General features: G+C 40.6%; 1 protein-coding gene and 1 long non-coding RNA gene across 5 annotated transcripts in view; one reads left to right on the forward strand and one right to left on the reverse strand.

Annotated features, from left to right (window-relative positions):
• LOC147824402 (uncharacterized) overlaps positions 1-11,000 on the reverse strand; it is a 153,952-nt gene extending 142,952 nt beyond the window's left edge. The window contains exon 1 of the long non-coding RNA XR_015442380.1: positions 10,862-11,000. This is a non-coding gene — a long non-coding RNA (uncharacterized LOC147824402). The remainder of the gene's footprint in view (positions 1-10,861) is intronic.
• Fam120c (family with sequence similarity 120 member C) overlaps positions 10,526-19,969 on the forward strand; it is a 183,886-nt gene continuing 174,442 nt past the window's right edge. For 3 of the 4 annotated variants that reach the window (XR_015442377.1, XM_004873525.4, XM_013068768.3), the window contains exon 1: positions 10,526-11,616. Coding sequence is in view for 3 of the 4 variants with exons in the window: in XM_004873525.4 (XP_004873582.1) it covers positions 10,903-11,616 (714 nt within the window). In the remaining variant the exon portion in view is untranslated. The remainder of the gene's footprint in view (positions 11,617-19,969) is intronic. The other variant, XM_021251216.2, reaches the window with a different exon arrangement.

Below are 19,969 nucleotides of genomic sequence, written 5' to 3' on the forward strand. Positions count from 1 at the left end.
AAGCTCTAGGCTCCACCCCAAGCACTGGGACGAGAAAACAAATGTGGTTGCATACCCCTGTAATGTCAGCTACTTGGGAGACTAAGGCAGAAGGATCACAAGTTACAGGCCAGCTTGGGCAAATTTAGCAAGACTCTGTGGCAAAAATTTTAAAAGGCTGGGCAGATAATATAACAGCAACAACAACAAAAAGGCTGGAGGATGGATTTAATCCCCAGTAGTGGGGGAAAAAAAGAAAGGTTAACAAGAGAAAAGCATAATTTACTTAATCCAAGTTTAATGTGACATAATGGCCTTCAAAAGTGAAGATCCAGATTTTATGCTGAGGTAGGATGAAGAATGGACAGTGGACTAAAATGGTTTATTATATTTTGAGAAGAAAAGCTCACAATTCTTTTGGATAGTTTCTCATCCTTTTATTTTGGTCTCTTTCTTTTAAAATTCAAATGTTTTGTACACTTAGATAAAGGGCCCAGGAAATAATAAGATTAGCTACTCTGAGCTGGAAATTGGAAACTTTTGAAACTCAGGAAATTGTTCTGATAATGTTTTAATTGCTCTCATATTAAGAAAATGACAAAATATATAAAAATCTTGACAGAAATAATTTGTACTTTTTTCCCAAGTGTTTTTTTCTACATGCTTTCCCATTGTGCAATTAGGTGAAGTTTGATGATACTTCTTTGTAGTGGTAAAGTACTGCTTATTCTGCTTATTTTTATTTACATGTAAAGAAAACAGATGTAGGTGTTTGTGTGGCCAAAAGAGTGTCATCTAAAAGGTAAAGTAAGTTTATAGAGAATGTATGTTAGTGGTACTTATTCTAAAACTATAATTCATTTACAATATTACTTAATGCTCTTTACAGAATTTAATAGAGAAGCAAGGCTAAGAGACATCTGCAACCTGAAGAGCCTTTTATAACTTCATGTTATATAATGACAAGGTTTTTCCTTAAAGTTGAGCAATTGACTTTTATGGTCCAAATGATGAATCTGTTAATAATAAATAATTAAATTAACCTCAAGACTTCTCATTAAAATGTAACATTGTAGCTATTAGTCAGAGAATATATTATAAAATTTTTAGATCATATATCAGAAACAAAATGCTATTTGTACTATAAAAATGTAATTTTGCTGTTAATTCCTATATTTTTTTATTGAAAATGTTTATAATTTTGCTTTTAAAATTCCTTATAAAGCCATTTGCAGATCACACACTTAATTTAATAAAATACTTTAGTCACACACACACACACACACACACACACACACACACAAAAGAATGGACAGCCATGTAGAAAACATGACCAGACAAAAGGGCATGATGTATTATTTATCTGAATTTCAAATTTCACTGGGCATCCTGGGTGTTTTGTTTTGCAGTCCTGGGGATTGAACCTCAGCCCTTAGCACTGAGATACATCCCCTGCCCTTTCTATTTTGAGACAGGGTCCTGCTAAGTCCAAGTTGGCCAGAATAGGCTCAAACTTACAATTCTCCTGCCTCAGCCTTCCAGAGTGTTAGGACTACAGGAGTGTGTCAGTATGGCCAGCTATGATGTATTGTTAATAGATCTGAGAAGGAGAAACCTAGCAAGGCCTGTCTGTTCAGATTCTTCTTGCTCTGTGTAATATTCCTTCCTTCCAGAGCATAAGGTAGGATATCTCTGGAATGAAGGTCTTCAAAGAAGAGAGAAGGGAGGGAGTGGCCTTTATTTGTCTTTTTCATTACTAGGGATTAAACACAGGGCTTTTGGACTGAGATACATCTCCAGTCCTTTTTCATTTTTATTTTGAGATAAGTTCTTGCTGTCTTGCTAGGTCAGTAAGTTACCTGGTCTGAAGTCAAGATTTTTTTTTGTTTTTGTTTTTGGTACCAGGGATCGAACTAAGGACCTTGTGCTTGAGAGGACAGCATGGCACCACTGAGCTAAATCCCTGGCCCTCAAAATTGTAATTTTCCTGTCTCAGCCTCCTAGAATGCTGGGATTATGGGTATATTCCACCATGCCTGGCCCTTTCTAGGTTTTATGGCTTGCTTTGAAGGAAAGAGTTTTTAATTTCTATGATCCACATTAGAAAAGAAGTGAAAGTGATTAAGTTGGGAGATACCACCAACATACAACCCATTTAAATTGTACCATCATTAATGAGCACCACTAGGTAAAAGAATGAGATGTCAGAATTACATCTGTGGCTAAAGAGTTTAGAGGAAGAGGAAGCTGAAGTAGTTGGGGGAAACAAGGTGGGTCTTATGACAAGAACTAAAGACAGGAGTGAAGGAATACAGAGAGATGATGGTACAGATGGGTGTAGGACCTTGGGATGGATGGAAAGAAAGCAGTGATGAAATTTTAGAATTGGAAAGGACTAGCACATATTTGTATGTTTCAAATGAAGAAATAGGCTCAGGAATTTAATTAGTATTTAAAAAACTTTCTCTAGTCCAGCTTAGTGGTTCTCAACCCTGACTGTGGATTAGAATCAACGGGAAAGCTATTTTCAGTTTTAAAAATTAGAATTTTGTTTGCACTACAATATGAATGTGCTACTACCATAGCATACACCTAAAATGATTAAGATGGGAAATATTATGTGTATTTTACCATAATTTGAAGTTTTCCAGGTGTACTGGTACACACCTGTAATTCCAGCACTGGGGAGGCTGAGGCAGGAGAACTGCTGCAGGTTTGAAGCCAGCCTGGCTTACATAATGAGTTCAAGGTCAGCCTGAACTACACAGTGAGACCCTGTCTTTTAAAAAAAAAAGTAAAGTTTTTAAAAATTAGTGTCTGCACCCCAAACCTTAAATCAGTTTTTTTAAAGATGGGTCTCAGGCTTCTTTTTACTCTCTCACTGCTTCCTGGCTTTCATGAGTTGAGCAGCTTCCTCTGGCACATGCTTCTTCCACCTTGATATTCTGTCTCACACAGGTCCAAAGCAGTGGAGCCATCTGACCATAGACCGAAACCAGGTCTCTTACTGAAACATGTTTCTATTTTTTTTGAAACATGTTTCTAAATTTAATAAATGCCCCGCAACTCCAAAAATGACCATTTAGTCATCTTTGTTCAAGAGTCATCCGGTAATAGGAGTTCACTGAGGTAGGACATCAGCAAGATGATCAACTACGAATTTCCAGTAACATAAATCTGAACAAAATCCATGCACAAAAATACTTTCACGATGACTATGGAATCCAGGTAAGAGTTTCTGGCACCTGAGTGGAGCACAGAAATAAAAAAATACCCCCGAAGAGAATATGAATAATTTCCTGTGCCAGCCCTCACTTTATTGATGCCCCTCCTCCACATCTGAAAAGAGAATTTAGACAGCAGTGAACAGTGCAGCTCAGATTCCAGCACCAGACCTGACCCCATGTGAACTCAAGCACTAGGCCTACTACCAGGACTCAGTAATAAACTGGACCCCACAAAATCATGATTCCTATGTGATGGAGAAAATATTTATGAACCATACATCTGATAAGGAGTTAATATCCAAAATACATAATGCATATATGTAAAAAAATATGTACAAGGAACTTAAACAACTCTGTAGCAAAAAAACAACCCAACTAAAAAAATTGACAAAGGACTCAAATAGACATTTCTCAAAATAAGATGTACAAATGCTCAACAGGTATATAAAAAATGTTCAACATCAATCATCAGGGAAATGTAAACCAAAACAACAATGAGTTAGCATTTCACACTAAGTAGAATGGCCATCTCTAACAGGTTTGCCATCACTGGTATAGGGGCTCCTCAAAAAACTAGTGGAACTACCATATGATTCAGCAATCCCACTTCTGACTATATATTCAAAGGATTGAAATCCATATGTCTACTGTCCTGTTCATTGTGACAGCATTATTTACAACAGTTAAGTTATGAAATTAACCTAAGTTCTTTTCAGAATATAAATGGATAAAATAATGTAGTATATATATGCAATGGAATATTATTCAGCCTTAATAAAGGAAATCCTACCACTAGTAATATGAATAAACCTGGAGGATATTATGCAAGGAAAGTAAACCAAGCATAGAAAAACAAACAAAAAAAGAAAAATATTTTTCATTAAGTTGCCCAGGCTGGCCTCAAATTCCTGGGCTCAAATGATCCTCCGGCCTCAGCCACTCCAGTAGCTGGGAATTTAGGTGGATATCACTATGCCCAGCCAAATCACTATTGTTTTAAAAGCTCTCCAAGTGACACTGATATATGACTAGGGCTGAGAACTATTGTCACTGTCTCCTCCATTAATCAAATGACCTCCCTGGTATAAACTAGTTGATGATTCAAGAAACACAAACAACAGGGAAAACCTGTCTTGAAAAAAAAAAAAGAAACAAGCAATATGGTAGCCTCATTAGACCTTCTGATAAATTATTTCCTGTAATCATATGGGCTTATAGCCTCCCAAATAGGCCCCAAGGATTTGGGCAATATAAACAACCAAGCGGGCCCATTGTAGAAACCTGACAGTTACTTACTGCTTAGGTGGATGATGACAGAAGACTGAGTCTGATGTGAACTTTCTATGTAACCTCTTCGTGCTTCTCCCTGCACCTTCATAAGAGTTACCATTTATTTTATTTATTTATTTATTTATTTATTTATTTTTTGGTACCAGGGATCGAACTCGGGACCTTGCGCTTGCAAGGCAGGTGGCAGAACTACTGAGCTAAATCCCCGGCCCCTGAGTTACCATTTATTAGTTGCATATTGTGCCAGTTAGTATGCTAGTGCTGCCATTTAATTGTCTCATGCTTCCAAGGTAAGTATAATTACTATGTCCTTTCTAAACTCCTTGAACATCTTAAAAATTGCTTTCTTCCAGCTCCCAACTTTAATTTGACACATAGTAGGTATTCTACAAATCTGTTAATACATTAACAGGTTCGTATTTCACAGATACAGTAAGAGCTCAAGAGGCTAAGCAACTTGGTAAAATCATGGTGGCACACGCCTGTGATCCTAGCACCCAGGAGGCTAAGCCAGGAGGATCACCAGGAGTTCTAGATCATCCTAGGCTACCTAGTGAGTCCAAGGCTAGCCTGAACTACATAGTGAGACCCTGTCTCAATTTAAAAAAACTATACAGCTAATAGAAGGTTGAACTGGTATTGGAATCTACATCTTTGTTCCAAATCAAATACTATGAACCACTATTCTGTGTCATCTACTACCCACTGTTTTCTGGGCTTTGGTCTCTGTCATCTCTGTCCTTTCTATGCCCTACATCCAGTGTAAAATTTTTCCCAGACTACATGCATACATTAGGATTCTTATGTTTAAATAAAGACACTAAATTTCAACAAACTTAAGCAAGAATGGAAATTTAGAAGGGCCTCACCAAACCCAGAAATAATGCAAATGGGCCTTAAGTACAAATGAACCAGGTGCTTAAATGCACTAGGATTTTTCATCTTCTCCAGTTCAATCCCAAATTCTTTGGGAAGGTACATAATGGATGGTTCCAGTGCAACCATAAGGACAGGGTAGAGACAGTAGTAGAAAAGGGATGCTGTGGAGACAATCCAATAGGTGGCGAACCTATGGCACACATACCACAGTGGGCCATTCATTATCACTGAAAGCTCTAAAAATTTTGTCATCACGGTAGTAGATATTTACCCACAGTCCTCTTCTTGGCTTCCCCATAAACATATATGCCATTTTCTCTGTATCCACAATTCAAAAAATATACCCAACATAAATCTATAGACAACTGGAAGCCATATACAATTGCTGCAACTAGAAATAATGGCATACTGGGCACATTGGTACACACCCGTAGTCCTAGCTACTTGAAAGGTAGAGGCAAGAGGATTTCTTGAACCCAGGAGTTAGAAACCAACCTGAATATATGAGAAGCCCATGTCAAAAAACTAAATCCAGAAACAATGGCATGACATAGGCACACCACTCAGTGACAATTTAGTTCAGTAACAATCTAAATGTGGCCCCTCTTGATCTTGAAACCTCTGATAAACTTAACTGCCATCAATAGATCTAATATATAGTACTAAAGAAATAACTAACTACAGTCAAAATTCTCCTTTAGGGGAGATCACATTTTTAGTCAGTCACTAGGTCCAGAAGAGGTTACACCCTTTCCACCTGAATACAAAAATATAGAAATTATGGACATAACATAATTCATGAGAGTCAGATGCAATGGCCCACACCTATGATCCCAGAATTCTGAGAAGCTGGAGCAGGAGGATCATAAATTTGAGCTCAGCCTATGCAACTTAGCAAGATCTTGTCTCAAAATAAAAAATAGAAAAGGGCTGAGGATGTAATGCAAAAGGCCTGGGTTCAATCCTCAGTACTACAGAAAAACAAAAAACCAATAAAACAAAAGTCCAAACCAGAAAACTTATGGGAAGCCAGGTGTGGTAGTACACACCTGTAGCCCCAGCACTTGGGAGGCTGAGGCAGGAAGATCACGAGTTACATAGCTAGCTCAAAGTCAGCCTGGACCACACAGAGAGACCCTGTCAGAAAAGGGAAACAAAGGCAAGGCGGGAGAGAGGGAAGGAGGAATAGTAGAGGAGAAAGGGAGGGGAAAGAAAAAAGAAAACTCATGGTAGTCAATTTATTCATAATTTCCAGTCTGTACTTTGGACCTCAGGTATGCCCTACAAATGTAGTGGTTCTTAAACTTATATCTGGCTTTATTTATCTTTTTTTTTTTTTTTTTTGGTACCAGGGATCGAACTCAGGACCTAGCACCTTTGAGGCAGGCACAGTGCCACTGAGCTAAATCCTCGGCCCTGGCTTTATTTATCTTTGACATTACTTAAACTACATATTCCAGGCTCCCCACACAGTGTTTCTGATCCTGGAGGTCTGGGGTTGTTACAGCTTAATGGGCCCAAAATAGCCCAGGTTCTTGTGCACAAGGAAAGTATTGCCAAGTGTACACCTCGTAGTAAATAGTAAATAGCTACGTGTATTTAAAATCACAGGAGGGTAGCAGCAGGAACAGACAGAAGGCCAAAGGGAAAGAGGAGGAAGAGGAACCCCCAATAACTCAAGCTTCCAGTATTCAAAGGGTCAGATACCTCTATATCTAGGTGCCTCCCATTCTGTCTCTCACAGGTGCAGCCTCGGGCATTGCAACCTCCTAAGTTTAAACATGGATAATCATAAGGGTGGTGTTGTGTTTATAGTTGAATGAAAAGAAGGAAGTGTTACATTTGTAACAGTTCACAGGTGGTCCTGATGTGTGGTTCAGGAACATATTTGAGAATCACTACTCTGGCTGATCAATTTTATGGTACCTATTCACCAGATGTGATTTTCAGTGATAATAATTTCTTGGCTGTTAGTTTCAGAAGATTAGCTCAGAATTTTAATAACAAGCTCCAAGAATATTGTCAAGTTAGGCTTATTGTGGGTTTTGTTTATCTATTTATTTGAGGTAGGGTCTCACTATGTAGACCAGGCTGGCCTTGACTGGCTATCCTCGTGCTTCAGCCTTAAAGTTCTGGTACTACAGGCACACACCACTGTTATCACTGTTATCAAATCCATTTGCTTGCAGATTCACAAAAACACAGGAAGCATGGTTTTTGGAGGAGGCATGAAAAAGTCCTTATTGAAAGCTAGCTCCAAAGGAGATGGAGGGACCTCATGTTGCTACAAATCATCATCTCACTCTGTCCTTTTATAGCAAGGTGTGTAAGGCCCTTTTATAGTAAGAAAGAGGAGAGGGAATATGAGAAAACAGACAACTCCACTTTTTTTTTTTGGTACCGGGAATCAAACTCGGGACCTGGTACTTTCGAGGCAGGCGGCAGCACCACTGAGCTAAATCTCCGGCCCAACAACTCCAATTTTTGGGGGGGGTGGGTAGTATTGGGGATTGAACCCAACCTTTATTTTAATATAGGGTCTCCATAAATCCCTAAATTTACCCAGGCTGGAGCTGGGGATTTAGCTCAGTGGTTCTGCAGCCTGCCTAATTTACCCAGGCTGTGCTTGAACTTTCAACCCTTCTGCCTCAGCCTCCCGGGTGCTGGAATTATAGGTGTTTGCTACTGTGCCTGGATTAACTTCACATTTATTTTTCCAGCCCTATTCTGCTCCCTCCCTTCCCCATGGAAAGGGAATCAAGCTCTTGGCCTGAGGAAGTTTGGCCAATGGCTTGTCTCTAATGGAAAAAATTCTTTTAAAGTTCCATTTTATGGCCAGACATGGTGGCACATTCCTGTAATCCCAGCACTCTAGAGGCTGAAGCAGGAGGATCACCAGGAGTTCCAGGCCAGCCTGGGACTACATAGTGAGTTCAAAGACATTTGACCTACATAGTGAGACCCTGTCTCAAGAAACAAAACAATAAGAATAAATTAAAAAATAAAGTTCCATTTTGCCCTGCCAGTTATACCACCACACCTGGCTTGCCTTCTTTGTGTGTAAATGTGTGTGTTAGTTACTTCTCTCTTTGCTGAGACAAAAATACCCAATATCCACAGGTTAAAGGAGGAAATGTTTGTTTAACTCACAGTTTGCAGAGGTTTCAGTCCATAATTGGCTGGCTCCAAGGCAGGGTGGCATGGCAGACAGGCATTGCAGAGGAGAAACAGTTCATGGCAAGCAGAAGGTAACAAAGCAACAAGGGACAACCACAGCTCTTTCTGTCCCTTCTATCTTACCTAGGCTACTTAGGGTGGGTAGCACTCATACTTTTAATCTTAGTACCCTTGATCCTAGCACTGTACCATGAATCAATCCCAGCGTCACACACTCTAGATTCAGCCACCTCTGAAAAAGCCCCACCTATGACCCCATGAGGCTTTGGGCAGACATCTAGACATAAGCCATAACACTGTCTGTGCGTGTGTTTCTGTGTGTATGTGTATTTTCTGTGGTAAGGCTCAAACACGGGGCCTTACATTTGCTAGGCAAGTACTCTACCACTGAGCTACATCCCCAGCTCAAATTAGGCTCTGTGACTCTTCAGATTTGCCAGAGGAAATAGCTTGGGAAATAGCTTCTAATTTCTTTTTCTTTCTTTGTTTTTTTTTTTTTTTTTTTTGCGGTACTGGAGATCAAACTCAGGACCTTGTGCTTGGAAGGCAGGCGCAGCACCACTGGGCTAAATCCCTGGCCCTGTAGCTTCTAATTTCTTAGCATTCTACCTAAGGACTTGGCTCATTCTCCGTGGCATTATGTTCAAGGTCCTCTGGATCAGAGCTCCAACAGGAAATAACATGCTGACTTCAACACTGTTCCACATGACTCTTCTACCATACATTCCATTTATAGGAATGCATTTATAGGAGATATAATCACACTTGAGGACATTAGAAAACAAGGAGTTTTTAGGAGGCATATACAGGTAAACAGGTAACCTCATAAATGCTAGTTTTCAAATCAGTAAAGTTTTTTATATGGGACTGGGAATTCTCCAAATCAAGAAGGCCCATGAATATATGACTCCCAGTAACTGCAGATCCCTGCCCCCAATACTGGACATTGAACTCAGAGCTTTCATACTGAGCTACATATCCAGCCCTTTTTTATTTTTTATTTTGAGACAGGTTCTTGCTAAATTCTCCAGGCTGGGCTCGAACTTGGCCTCCCAGAGTGCAAGGATTACACCTGTACCACATGGCCTGCTCGCAACTTTCAAATGAAATCTTTTCAGAATTTTGTCATGACACACTTGACCTCACTTCTAGGACTATCTCACTTTTACTCACTGGTGGGAATTTTTAGTGGTCAACATCTGTGCCCAGTTCTTCTGAGCCGCTGGTCACAAGTGCCTTGGTTTATTTTATGGTCATTTGATTTCATTTGTGATTATCTTAAACTTGATTTGGCAAATTTGTTAGTGTTGAGCATAGATCTTCTACATCAAGTTATTCTGTTTCTTGTGGAAAACCCAAACAAAACCGAAACAAAAAAGTAAATAACAACTGACACAGATATAAGCTTCCTTTGTAGAAGTTTCACTATTCCTAACGGGTGCAAACAACTCTTCATAGAGTTACAGTAGCTAGCCTGTAATCCCAGCACCCAGGAGGCTGAGGATTGAAGTGAGTTGGAGGGCAGTCTGAGCTACATAGTGAATTCAAGACCAACCTGAATTACAAAGCGAGACCGTATCTCAAGCCGCCCCCCCCATAATAAATAAATAAATAAATAAATAGCTATATTTTTTCCATTAAAGGTAAAATTCTTCTGGGAATTTCAGCTCACTCTGGCTGATCAAATTCGATCAGTCCACTCTTATTTCCTTTCCCATGATGCATCATTCCTTCCTCCAAAACTTTTTCCTGGGAATGGCAGTAAATAGCTTGAGGCAAGTCGGTGCCATGCAAAGAATTAGAGCACAAATCTTAAACACAGATTTTCACGCTCTGCCTCTTATGACCCCCGTGAACCACAAGGCCCAACAGTCTTGGTAGCCTCATTCCCTGACTGCATCCTAAGGCCATAAGGGGGAAGACTACAACTCCCAGGATGCCCATCCGCCCCGCCCCATTCCCGCTCCTGCTCCCAGCTAGAAAGCGTGTATCATAGAGAAGAGGCAACATGGCTCCTGGAGGTGGAAGGAAGAGGCTTCACTCTTTTTGAAGCGGTGAAGAAAAGCCGCAGGAGAGGAGAAGACGAGAAGCAATTAGAGCCCGACATCGCTTTTATCCTCCCAGCCTCTCCTGAGTCCGGTCTGCTTCACCCCTCCTCTCCACCCAAATCCAATCTGTGGTCTCCTCTCCCCACCCTCGTTCCCTGGCTCCCGCACCCCTCCCCTCGGGAATCCTTTTCCCGCCCCCCTCGCCCCCTGCGGAGTGCGCACGCGTCCTCCCCCAGCTTCGCGCCCAGATCGCCACCCAACCTGCTCGCGCAGCCGCTGTCTCGTCTGCCCGCTGAAGAAGCATGGGCGTCCAGGGCTTTCAAGAGTTCCTGGAGAAGCGCTGTCCTGGGGCCGTGGTGCCCGTGGACCTTCTCAAACTCGCGCGCACTGTTTCGCGCCAGCAACAGCAGCACCGCCACTATCAGCAGCACCTGCATCGCCAGCTACCACCGACAGCAGCTCTAGCGCCTGGGGCCCCACGCGCCGCCAGGGGTTCCGCTGCCCTGCAGCCGCCGTTCCCAGCCGCTGCCTTGGGTGCCTATTCCGGGGGCGCGGGACCAACTCGACACCATCACCCTGCTCACCACTTCCACCACCATGGCCAGTCGCAGCCCGGGCTACACCCTCCGCTGCCGCCGCCGCCGCCCCCTCCGCTGCCCGGGGCCCGGGTGCTGGTAGACGCGGGCTCGGCGCTACCGCGGCTTTATGGTGGCTATCAGACGGACTGGGTGTGTGGTGGCCAGTGGAATGCCATGCTGGGCTACTTGTCAGCGCTGTGCCAGGCCTGTGCCTATCCCGGCGGCGACGGCCTGGAGCTGGTGGTCATGTTCCCCGGCGGCTTGGGCAAAGACCGACTGGCCGAGTGGGGCCGTCGGTGCCAGGCCGAGCGGCAGACAGCGCAACTGATCGTGGGACACGTGGGCAACAAGGGCACCCCTCCACCACGGGCCTGGTTCCTGCCACCAGCTTGCCTGAGCCACTGCGTGAGGCTAGCACTCATCCGCTTCCGGGTCAAGGTGAGGGAGGCGCCCGATTTTAAATTATATGCCCCACACCTATTACCTACCAACTAAACACCTAACCATCTACCCACTTAACCTACAAACCACTCATTTACCTGCCTCCTATTTACTCATTACCCAACCAGCCGACCTACCTGGCTAATTACCCTCAACCATTGTAATCTACCTACCCCTCTCCTGGGTTCATACCCCTCCTACCGATTTACTCACCTACCTGACCACATCTCTATCCGAGTCATCCCAATAGCTCCCTTTACCTTCACTTATCTATTTGGCCTATTTCTAGGTTTTAGCATAATTTCTTTTGTAGCCTCAGCTTTCTCCTGTATTCTCTCAAACTGATAATACCTTTTCCCTCCTTTTTCTAGTTGACATCTCTCCTATCTTTTTCCAATTTCACAACGAATCTGTTAAACAGATGTTAATTGAATACCTTTCTTCTATATTTTTTTCTCATTTTAACCTACTGATACTTTTTACTCATTCAGCCTTTCTCATGTCAACATACGTCTTATCTCCTGCCTTAGCCTGAAATGAACAAACAAAAACACCCACTGATTCAATCACTCTTCAGCATGTATTAACCCATTGAGTTAAGGAGTTTGAAAGATATGAGACATTGTTCCTCCCTGTGGGAAATCAAATACATACACATGGAACATTTAATCATACAGATGTGTACAATGACTATGCTTTTGGTACAGACAGTAAGTACAGTACCGGTTTGTTTATGTATGTGTGTGGGAGATATCTATGGACCAAAATGGTCAGGGGAGACTTCCTTGGAGAAGTCAGACCCCACCTGGGTCTTCAAGGATGGGTTGGATTTGAAGAGGTTGGGTTTGGAGAAGGTTGCTCTAAGAGGGAGGAAGAAAATGAACAGAACCAAAAAGGAATATCAAGTGTGTAAGGCCCCATGGCAGTTAAATCCAATTGGCATGTAGTTGGGTAGCTGCATATGGGGCCTGGGGACTTGGCTGCATCCCCAGTTGTTGGCACCATTGCAACTGCTCTGTTCCTTTCCCATACTCTTAGGTTTCAAGTTCCTACGTGTAGGGAATAGTAAGGCTTGAGAAGTAAGGAGGTGGGCAAGAAGAAGAAAAAGTGGTACAGGGTTGGGTAGGATGAAACTGCAGACCCATTCCCCAACCAAGGTTCTTGGGGATATCCTCACAGGACAGAGGACTGGGACACAAACTAAATAAATGGTATCTTGTGGAGTAATAAGGAGAAATGAAATCTCAGCTGAGAGACTGAAAGACTTACATAGAGAAGCTTGCAGTAGTTACAGAGCTTGTGGCCAGAGTCCCAATGTGCTAGACTCTTAGTGCCTAGCGTCAAATCAGTGCTTAGACTGGATAGATTATAACTGCTTTAATTTAAAAATCCAGTCGTGGGCTGGGGATGTAGCTCACTAGTAGGGGATGTGCCTACCATGCATGAAGCCCTGGATTTGATCCCCAGCTCTACGAAAAGAAATCTAGTAATGAGCTAACTTACACATAAGACAAAATATAACAGAAACCCACTTGCTTACCCTCCTGACTGAACATTTTAAAGTAGATTCTTCATTCATGGCCATTCTTTCCACTTTATTTTCACTGCTATTACCTGTGCTTTAAGGACTTTACCTTATTTACCTTGTTGATGGAACACTGTGTGTGTGTGTTTTGGTGGCACTGAGGATCAAACCTAGGGCCTCAAGCATGCTAGGCAAGTGCTCTACCCTTGAGCCACATCCCCCTGGCCTGTGTGCTTGTGGGTTTTCTGTTTGTTTTTTTTTAATTAGTGTTTCACTATGTCCTCATAATCCCCTGTGAAGCAATATGATCCCTATTTTCCAATGAAGAAATTCAGGCCCAGGAGCTTTAGAAATTTGCCCAGAGTCACTCAGCAGTAAGTGACAGAGCTGGGATTCTGGGATCTCTGCCCATGCAGTCTGGCTCCAAAGCTCATACTCTTAACAACACTGCTCTAAGATGAATTTTTCCAAAGTGCCACTGTGACTAGATCATCTCCATACTCGACTAAACTCTTCCTAGGCTCCTGGGTAAAGACACACATTTACACCGTTCATTGATACCTTTCCTTTACTGAGTGCTCACTATAGGCTAAGTGCTGTACTGGTTGCTGAGGATTCAGAGGTAAATAAGGGGATTCCTACCCTTGAGGTCAGGGTTTAGTAAAAGAGACAACATAGAGCAGATATTATGTGGTGATTGCAAATGGTAAAGAATGTGGTCCCTATAGGGGACATTGTTAATTCTAGTTGAGTGGGTGAAAATTGAGAGAGGTTTCATAGATTGATGCTGAGCCACCAAGAGAGCTAAGCCTAGTGCAAATAATGGACAGGGGTATGGAGATCTAAGATGGCCATTTGTGAGCTTTCAATACATTTTGATTGTAGGTTAGCAAGGGAGATGAACACAGTATGGGTTTGTGGTTTCCATACTTTTTTGTTCATACACCTCATCAGTCAAGATTTTTGAGAAGCCACTTTCTGATATTCATACTCTACACAAGTATCATTTAAAAAATTCCAGCAGTAGCCAGGCACAGGGGCATAGGCTTTCAATTCCGGCTACTGCAGAGGCTGAGGCAGGAGGATCACTTTTGTCTTGGAATTTGAGCTTAGCCTAGGCAACATAGTGAGATCTTGTCTCTCACAAAATAAATAAAAACCCCAGCAGTTCACTGAAAAAGTAAGGTGATTTGGATGATGGATGAGTATGTGATGAATCAACTACAGTAAAAAATGGTAGACTCTCAGTGGTGAGTATTCAGATGTTTGCTGTAAAATTATTTCAACTCTGGCATATATTTGAAGTTTCTCATAATGTAAAATTCTGAGCAGTCCTCTTCAGTCCTGAAAGTCACTGTTTGGGGAATGTATAAATCTTTATTTTTAACTTTTGAGACAAAGTCTCACTGTGTACCCCAGGCTGGCCTTGAATTTGCAGTGATCCTCCTGCTTCAGTCTCCTGAGTGCTGGGATTACAGGCAAGGGCCGCCATGCCCAGTGTGGAATATATAAATCTTATTCCTTTATTTTATTTTATTTTTTGGTACCTGGGATTGAACTCAGGACCTTGCCCTTGCAAGCATGGTGCCATTGAACTAAATCCCCAGCCCAATAAATCTTATTCCTTGTGCTGGATTATAAACAAACTCTGGCCTTTTCATATTCTTCATAATGGCCTGTATACTTTGGCTACAGGATTTCGTTTTTAGGTCAGTGATCCTAAGAGAGTGAGTTGTAGGAATGACTTAAAGTGTGGCTCTTAATATAGTGAATGTAAGACTGGCTCCAAAATTGCATATATAAAGTGTTTCTTGAAGTTGTCAGTGAAGTTTGTTCTCTTGGTTGTGGTTGGTGACTTTTTGTGATAGAGAACTTAATTTTAGCACAGACTTGAAAGGTATTGGTTAATAATTGATTGTGGTTTGCTTTTTCAGAGGAATGTTCTATCTTGAAGGTGGCAATTTTTCGCTTGAATGACTTGCTTGTGTTCCTGCTTTTCATTTGACTGAATATTAGTACTTCAGAACAAAACCTATTACTAGATCCCTGCCCTCCTTGATTTTGTTCTGCAGGCTAGAGCACAAGATGGGCCTTTATTCCTAGTCTCATTTTCATTTGTGACAGAGCATATAGATGTGGCAAGGTTAAATAAATTGCTGGGTTGATTGTTTAGTTTTAGACAGCGTAGGACAGTGGTGGCAAACCTATGGCACATATGCTGCAGCCGGATGTTGGTGAACCTTTTAGAGCTTTCAGTGATAACAATCACTGACCTAAGACTTGTATATTATTGGAATGAATTTTGTTATTTGGTTTGTTTCGGTTATGTGCTCTGCAAACCTTTGTAAGTAAAAATGGCCAGTAGGAAGAAAATTCAGCAAACCCACAAATTTCATGACATCTTCCAAAGGGTACAGAAGTAGAACAATGGAAAGCCGTTTTAGACTGTGATTTAGTATGATGAAAGGGATGAATTTAATGGTTAATTATGGTTAATGCATATAAGAAATTTAATGGTTAATGCTTATGAGAAAAAAAATCACAGCTAACCCACCATTTTACAGCTATAATTTTTAGATTGAGTCCAGTTAAATAAAAGGAGTTGATTTAAAGAAAAACATTAAGTTGCAGTACTTTGTGGTGGCAGAAATCATGGTGGTAGTACATGAATAACCAGACTTTAAATCTGCCCAAGAGCTGGTGTAATTTTATGCTTTGTTTCTTCATGAAGCAATGGTTGATGTGCCTTCTGATTGTTTGTCTTCAGTTACAAAAACTGCAAAGCTTTCTAGGTGCTCTCATGATTACAATAATGGTCATACTAGTAATCACTGCTACTTCTTGAACACCAAGGTATATATTAAATGTTTTTACAGTGTCTTTTCTATCCTTGCAACCTAAGGATTATTATTGTCACCATTTATTATACAATTTTAGTATATGTACTGCTGAAGTGAACACACAATTTATTATGCAAATGTCTCTTCTTTCTAATCTCCCCCAGAACTGTTCTCAGTTTGCCCAGACTCCCAAGAGCTATCTCTCTTCTGAATCTTTGTTTTTACTGCTCAATCCCTGAATGGCTTCCTTTGTCCATTCACCTAGACTCACTCAACTCCTCTTCTGGGTCTGTTTAAACATTGCTTCTTCCTGGAAGCAGTTTCCCAGCTCTAAGTATAAAAAGTTTCATTTTTCAGCTTACTCAGTCACATTGAGTTCTTTTTTTATTGGTATATCTTTGCAATATATAATGACTACATTCATCCTGGGGAATTGGTAATATTATATCTTAATCACTTTTACTTTCACTGTTCCTCCTGGCCCTTTCCTCTTCCCCCATCTTCAGATTTCCTTCCCATCTCAACAAAGTCTACTTCCCTGTTTCCTGCCATCTCTCTTTTATTTTCTTTAAATTATTTATATTGTGGATTTTTCACATAAGAGAAACCATGTGACAGTTAACATTCTGTGTCTAATTTCTTTCTTTTTTTTTTTTGGTACTGGGGATCGAACTCCGGACCTTGCGCTTGTGAGGCAGGCGCCAGAACCACTGAGCTAAATCCCCAGCCCTGTGTCTAGTTTATTTCACTTAGCATAGTCGGAGATGCATCTGTTTTCTACAAATGACTCAGATTTATCAGTCTTTATTGTTGAATAGTACTGATATAGATAGGTGTAGGTATACATATGTATATCTCAAATTTTCTTTATCCATTCATCTGTTCATGGGAATACAGGCTGCATTCAAAATTTAGCTAGTATGAACTGTACTGCTGTAAACATGGGTATGCAAGTGTTGTTATAAGATGTCTTAACTCAGGATAACACCCAGAAGAGTCATATCTGGGTCAAACAGAATTTTTATTTTTAGTATTTTGAGGAATCCCAATGCTGATTTCCATAATGGTAATACTAGTTTATATTCCCACATGCAATGTAGAAGGGTTTCTTTATCCCCACAGGCTCTCTAGCATTTGTTGCTTTTTGAGTTCTTTATGATAGCTATAATTTTATACTTATAATTTTATAATTATAGCTATAATTGAGTTCTGCAGTAAGATGAGATATGTGTTGATTTATTTGCATTTCTTGAATGACCAAAGATGCTAAACATTTTTTCATGTACTTTTGGCCACTGCATTCCTTCTTTTGAGAGTGTATATGTATTTCAATTGCCTTTTTAAATATTAGGTCTTTTATGTGGGAGGGGTGTCTCTTCTGTCTCTCTTTTTTTTTGTTTAGTTCTTCAAAATTTTCCCAATTCTGAGGGTGGTTTCTTCACCCTGTTGATTGTTGTGCACAAGCTTCTAATGTAATATAATCCCACAATTGGAGATCTGTTCAGAAAGTCCTTGCCTATGTCTTCAAGAGTTTTTTCAGTTTTATTTTCTAGTATTTTCAATGCTTGTTTTTATATCTAGATCATTTTTTTTTTTTTGTACCGGAGATTGAACTCGGTACCTTGCGCTTGCAAAGCAGGCGGCTGAACTGCTGAACTAAATCCCTGGCCCTATATCTAGGTCTTTGATGTATTTTATTTGATTATAGTGCAAGGTGAGAGATATGGGCCTATACATACTCTTCTGTGTAGTTTTTTTTTGTTTTTGGTTTTGTTGGGGTTTTTTTGTTTGTTTGTTTGAGACAGGGTCTCTTGTACTTCAGGCTGGCCTTGAACTCACTATGTAGCCCAAAGTGGCCTTGAACTCAACGGCAGTCCTCACCTCAGCCTCCAGAGTGCTGGGATTACAGGCATGCGCCACCGTGCTGCGCTTCTGTATGTAGATAACCAGTTTTTTGGGTACTGTTTGTTAAAGAGGCCATCTTTTCTAAAGCATGGTTTTGGCCTCTTTGTCAACAAATCACATGATTGCCAGTTGTGGTGGTGCACAGCTATAATCCCAACACAAAGAGGCAGAGGCAGGAGAATTGCCAGGAGTTCCAGGCCAACCCAGGCTACATACAAAGACACTGTATCAAAAAATCAAAAAAAAAAAAAATCCCATGGCTGAACATGCCTGGGGTTCTTTACACAACCTCAGCTCTATTCCATTGATAATCATGTCTATTATTGTGTCAGTACCTTACTGTTTTTTATTAGTACAAGTTTGCAGTACATACTGGATACTTTCATTTGGGGAGTTGGTACACATACATATCACATGTTAATACTTTTTACTTCTTCTCTTCCCCTCCTTCCTCACCCTTCCCTCATCCCTAGATAGGTCTCCTTCCAATTTGCAAAAGGTCTATCGTCTAGCTCCCTGTTTCAGCTTATCTGTCTTTTATTTTGCTCTTTAAATTATTTATACTTTGGGTTTTCCATGTAAGAGAAACCATGTGGTATTTAAGCTTCTGTGTCTGATTTGTTTCACTAAGCGTTATGGTCTCAAGGTGTATCCATTTTCCTACAAATGATTCAAGTTTATCATTCTGTATGGCAGAGTAGTACTCCATTATGTATAAATACCACATTTTCTTTATCCATTCCTCTGTTGATAAAGACCTATAGGCTGTTTCCAAGATTTAACTATTGGTCAGATGCAGTGATGCATGCTGTGATCCCAGCATTTGGGAGGCTGAGACATGAGGATTGCCATGAGTTTGAGACTAGGCTAGACTACATAGTGAGTTCAAGTCCAGCCTGAACTACATATTGAGACCTGTCTCAAAAAAAAAAAAAAGAGAGAGATTTAGCTATTATGAGTTGTGCTGCTATAAACATAGGTGTGCATGTATCACTATAATATAATGTTTTTAACTTTTGGGGGAAGATAGCCTAGAAGGGGAATAGCTGAATCAAATGGAATTTCTAGTTTTAGGGTTTTTTTAGAAATCTCCATAATGATTTCCATAGTGATTGTACTAATGTACATTCTACCAACAATGTAAAAGTGTTCCTTTTTCCCTGCAGCCTCACCAGCATTTGTTGTTTTTTCAATATTTTTATGATAGCTGTTCTCTCTGGAGTAAGATGGGATCCCAGTGTTCTGGAAAATTTGCTTTTTCCTCATGGCCAAAGATGATGAACATTTTTTCATGTATTTGCTGGCCATTTGTACATCTTCTATTCATTTCAATTGCCCAGTTTTGAGTTTTACCTACTTATCTTCCAGCAAATTGTTTGTGTCTTAATATCAAGGTCTTTGATCCATTTCCTTTTATTTTAGTGCATGCTGAGAGATATGGGTCTAGATTCAATCTTTTGCACGTGGACAACCAGTTATCCCTGCACCATTTGTTAAAGAGGCTACTTTTTCTCTAGCATGTTTTTGACTGGTTAGTCAAAGAACAAATGTCTGAGTATACCTAGGGTTGTTTCCGCATCCTCTGTTCTGTTCCATTAATTCATATGTCCACTTTTCTGCTGTTACCATGCTGTTTTTACCACTGTAGCTTTTTTTGTAGTATAGCTTGAGATCTGGAATTGTGATGTCTCCTGCTTTGCTCTTTTTCCGCAGAATTTTGCTATTCTAGGCCTCTTTTGAGTCCGTGTAAATTTCAGAATTTTTTTTTTAGTTATGTGAAAAATGTGATTGGTATTTTGGTTGGGATTGAATTAAATCTGTTTGTCAGTTTTGGCATTATGACCAGTTTGACAATATTAGTTTTGCCTGTCCAGGAACAGAGGATGCCTTTCAATGTTCTGATATCCTATTTGATCTCTTCTTTCAGAATACTATAGTTTTCATTGTAGAGGTCTTTCATGTCTTTCATTAAGTTAATACCTAGGTATTTAACTTTTTGAAGCTATTTTGAGTAATACCGTTTTCTTGATTTCTTTCTCAGTGTGTTCATTGTTGGTGTACAGGGATATTGTTCAGTTTT

The sequence above is a fragment of the Heterocephalus glaber genome, unplaced genomic scaffold, assembly GCF_053883595.1.
Source record: "Heterocephalus glaber isolate CG9 unplaced genomic scaffold, H.glaber_assembly_v1.0 deba00001545, whole genome shotgun sequence".
NCBI lineage: Eukaryota > Metazoa > Chordata > Mammalia > Rodentia > Bathyergidae > Heterocephalus > Heterocephalus glaber.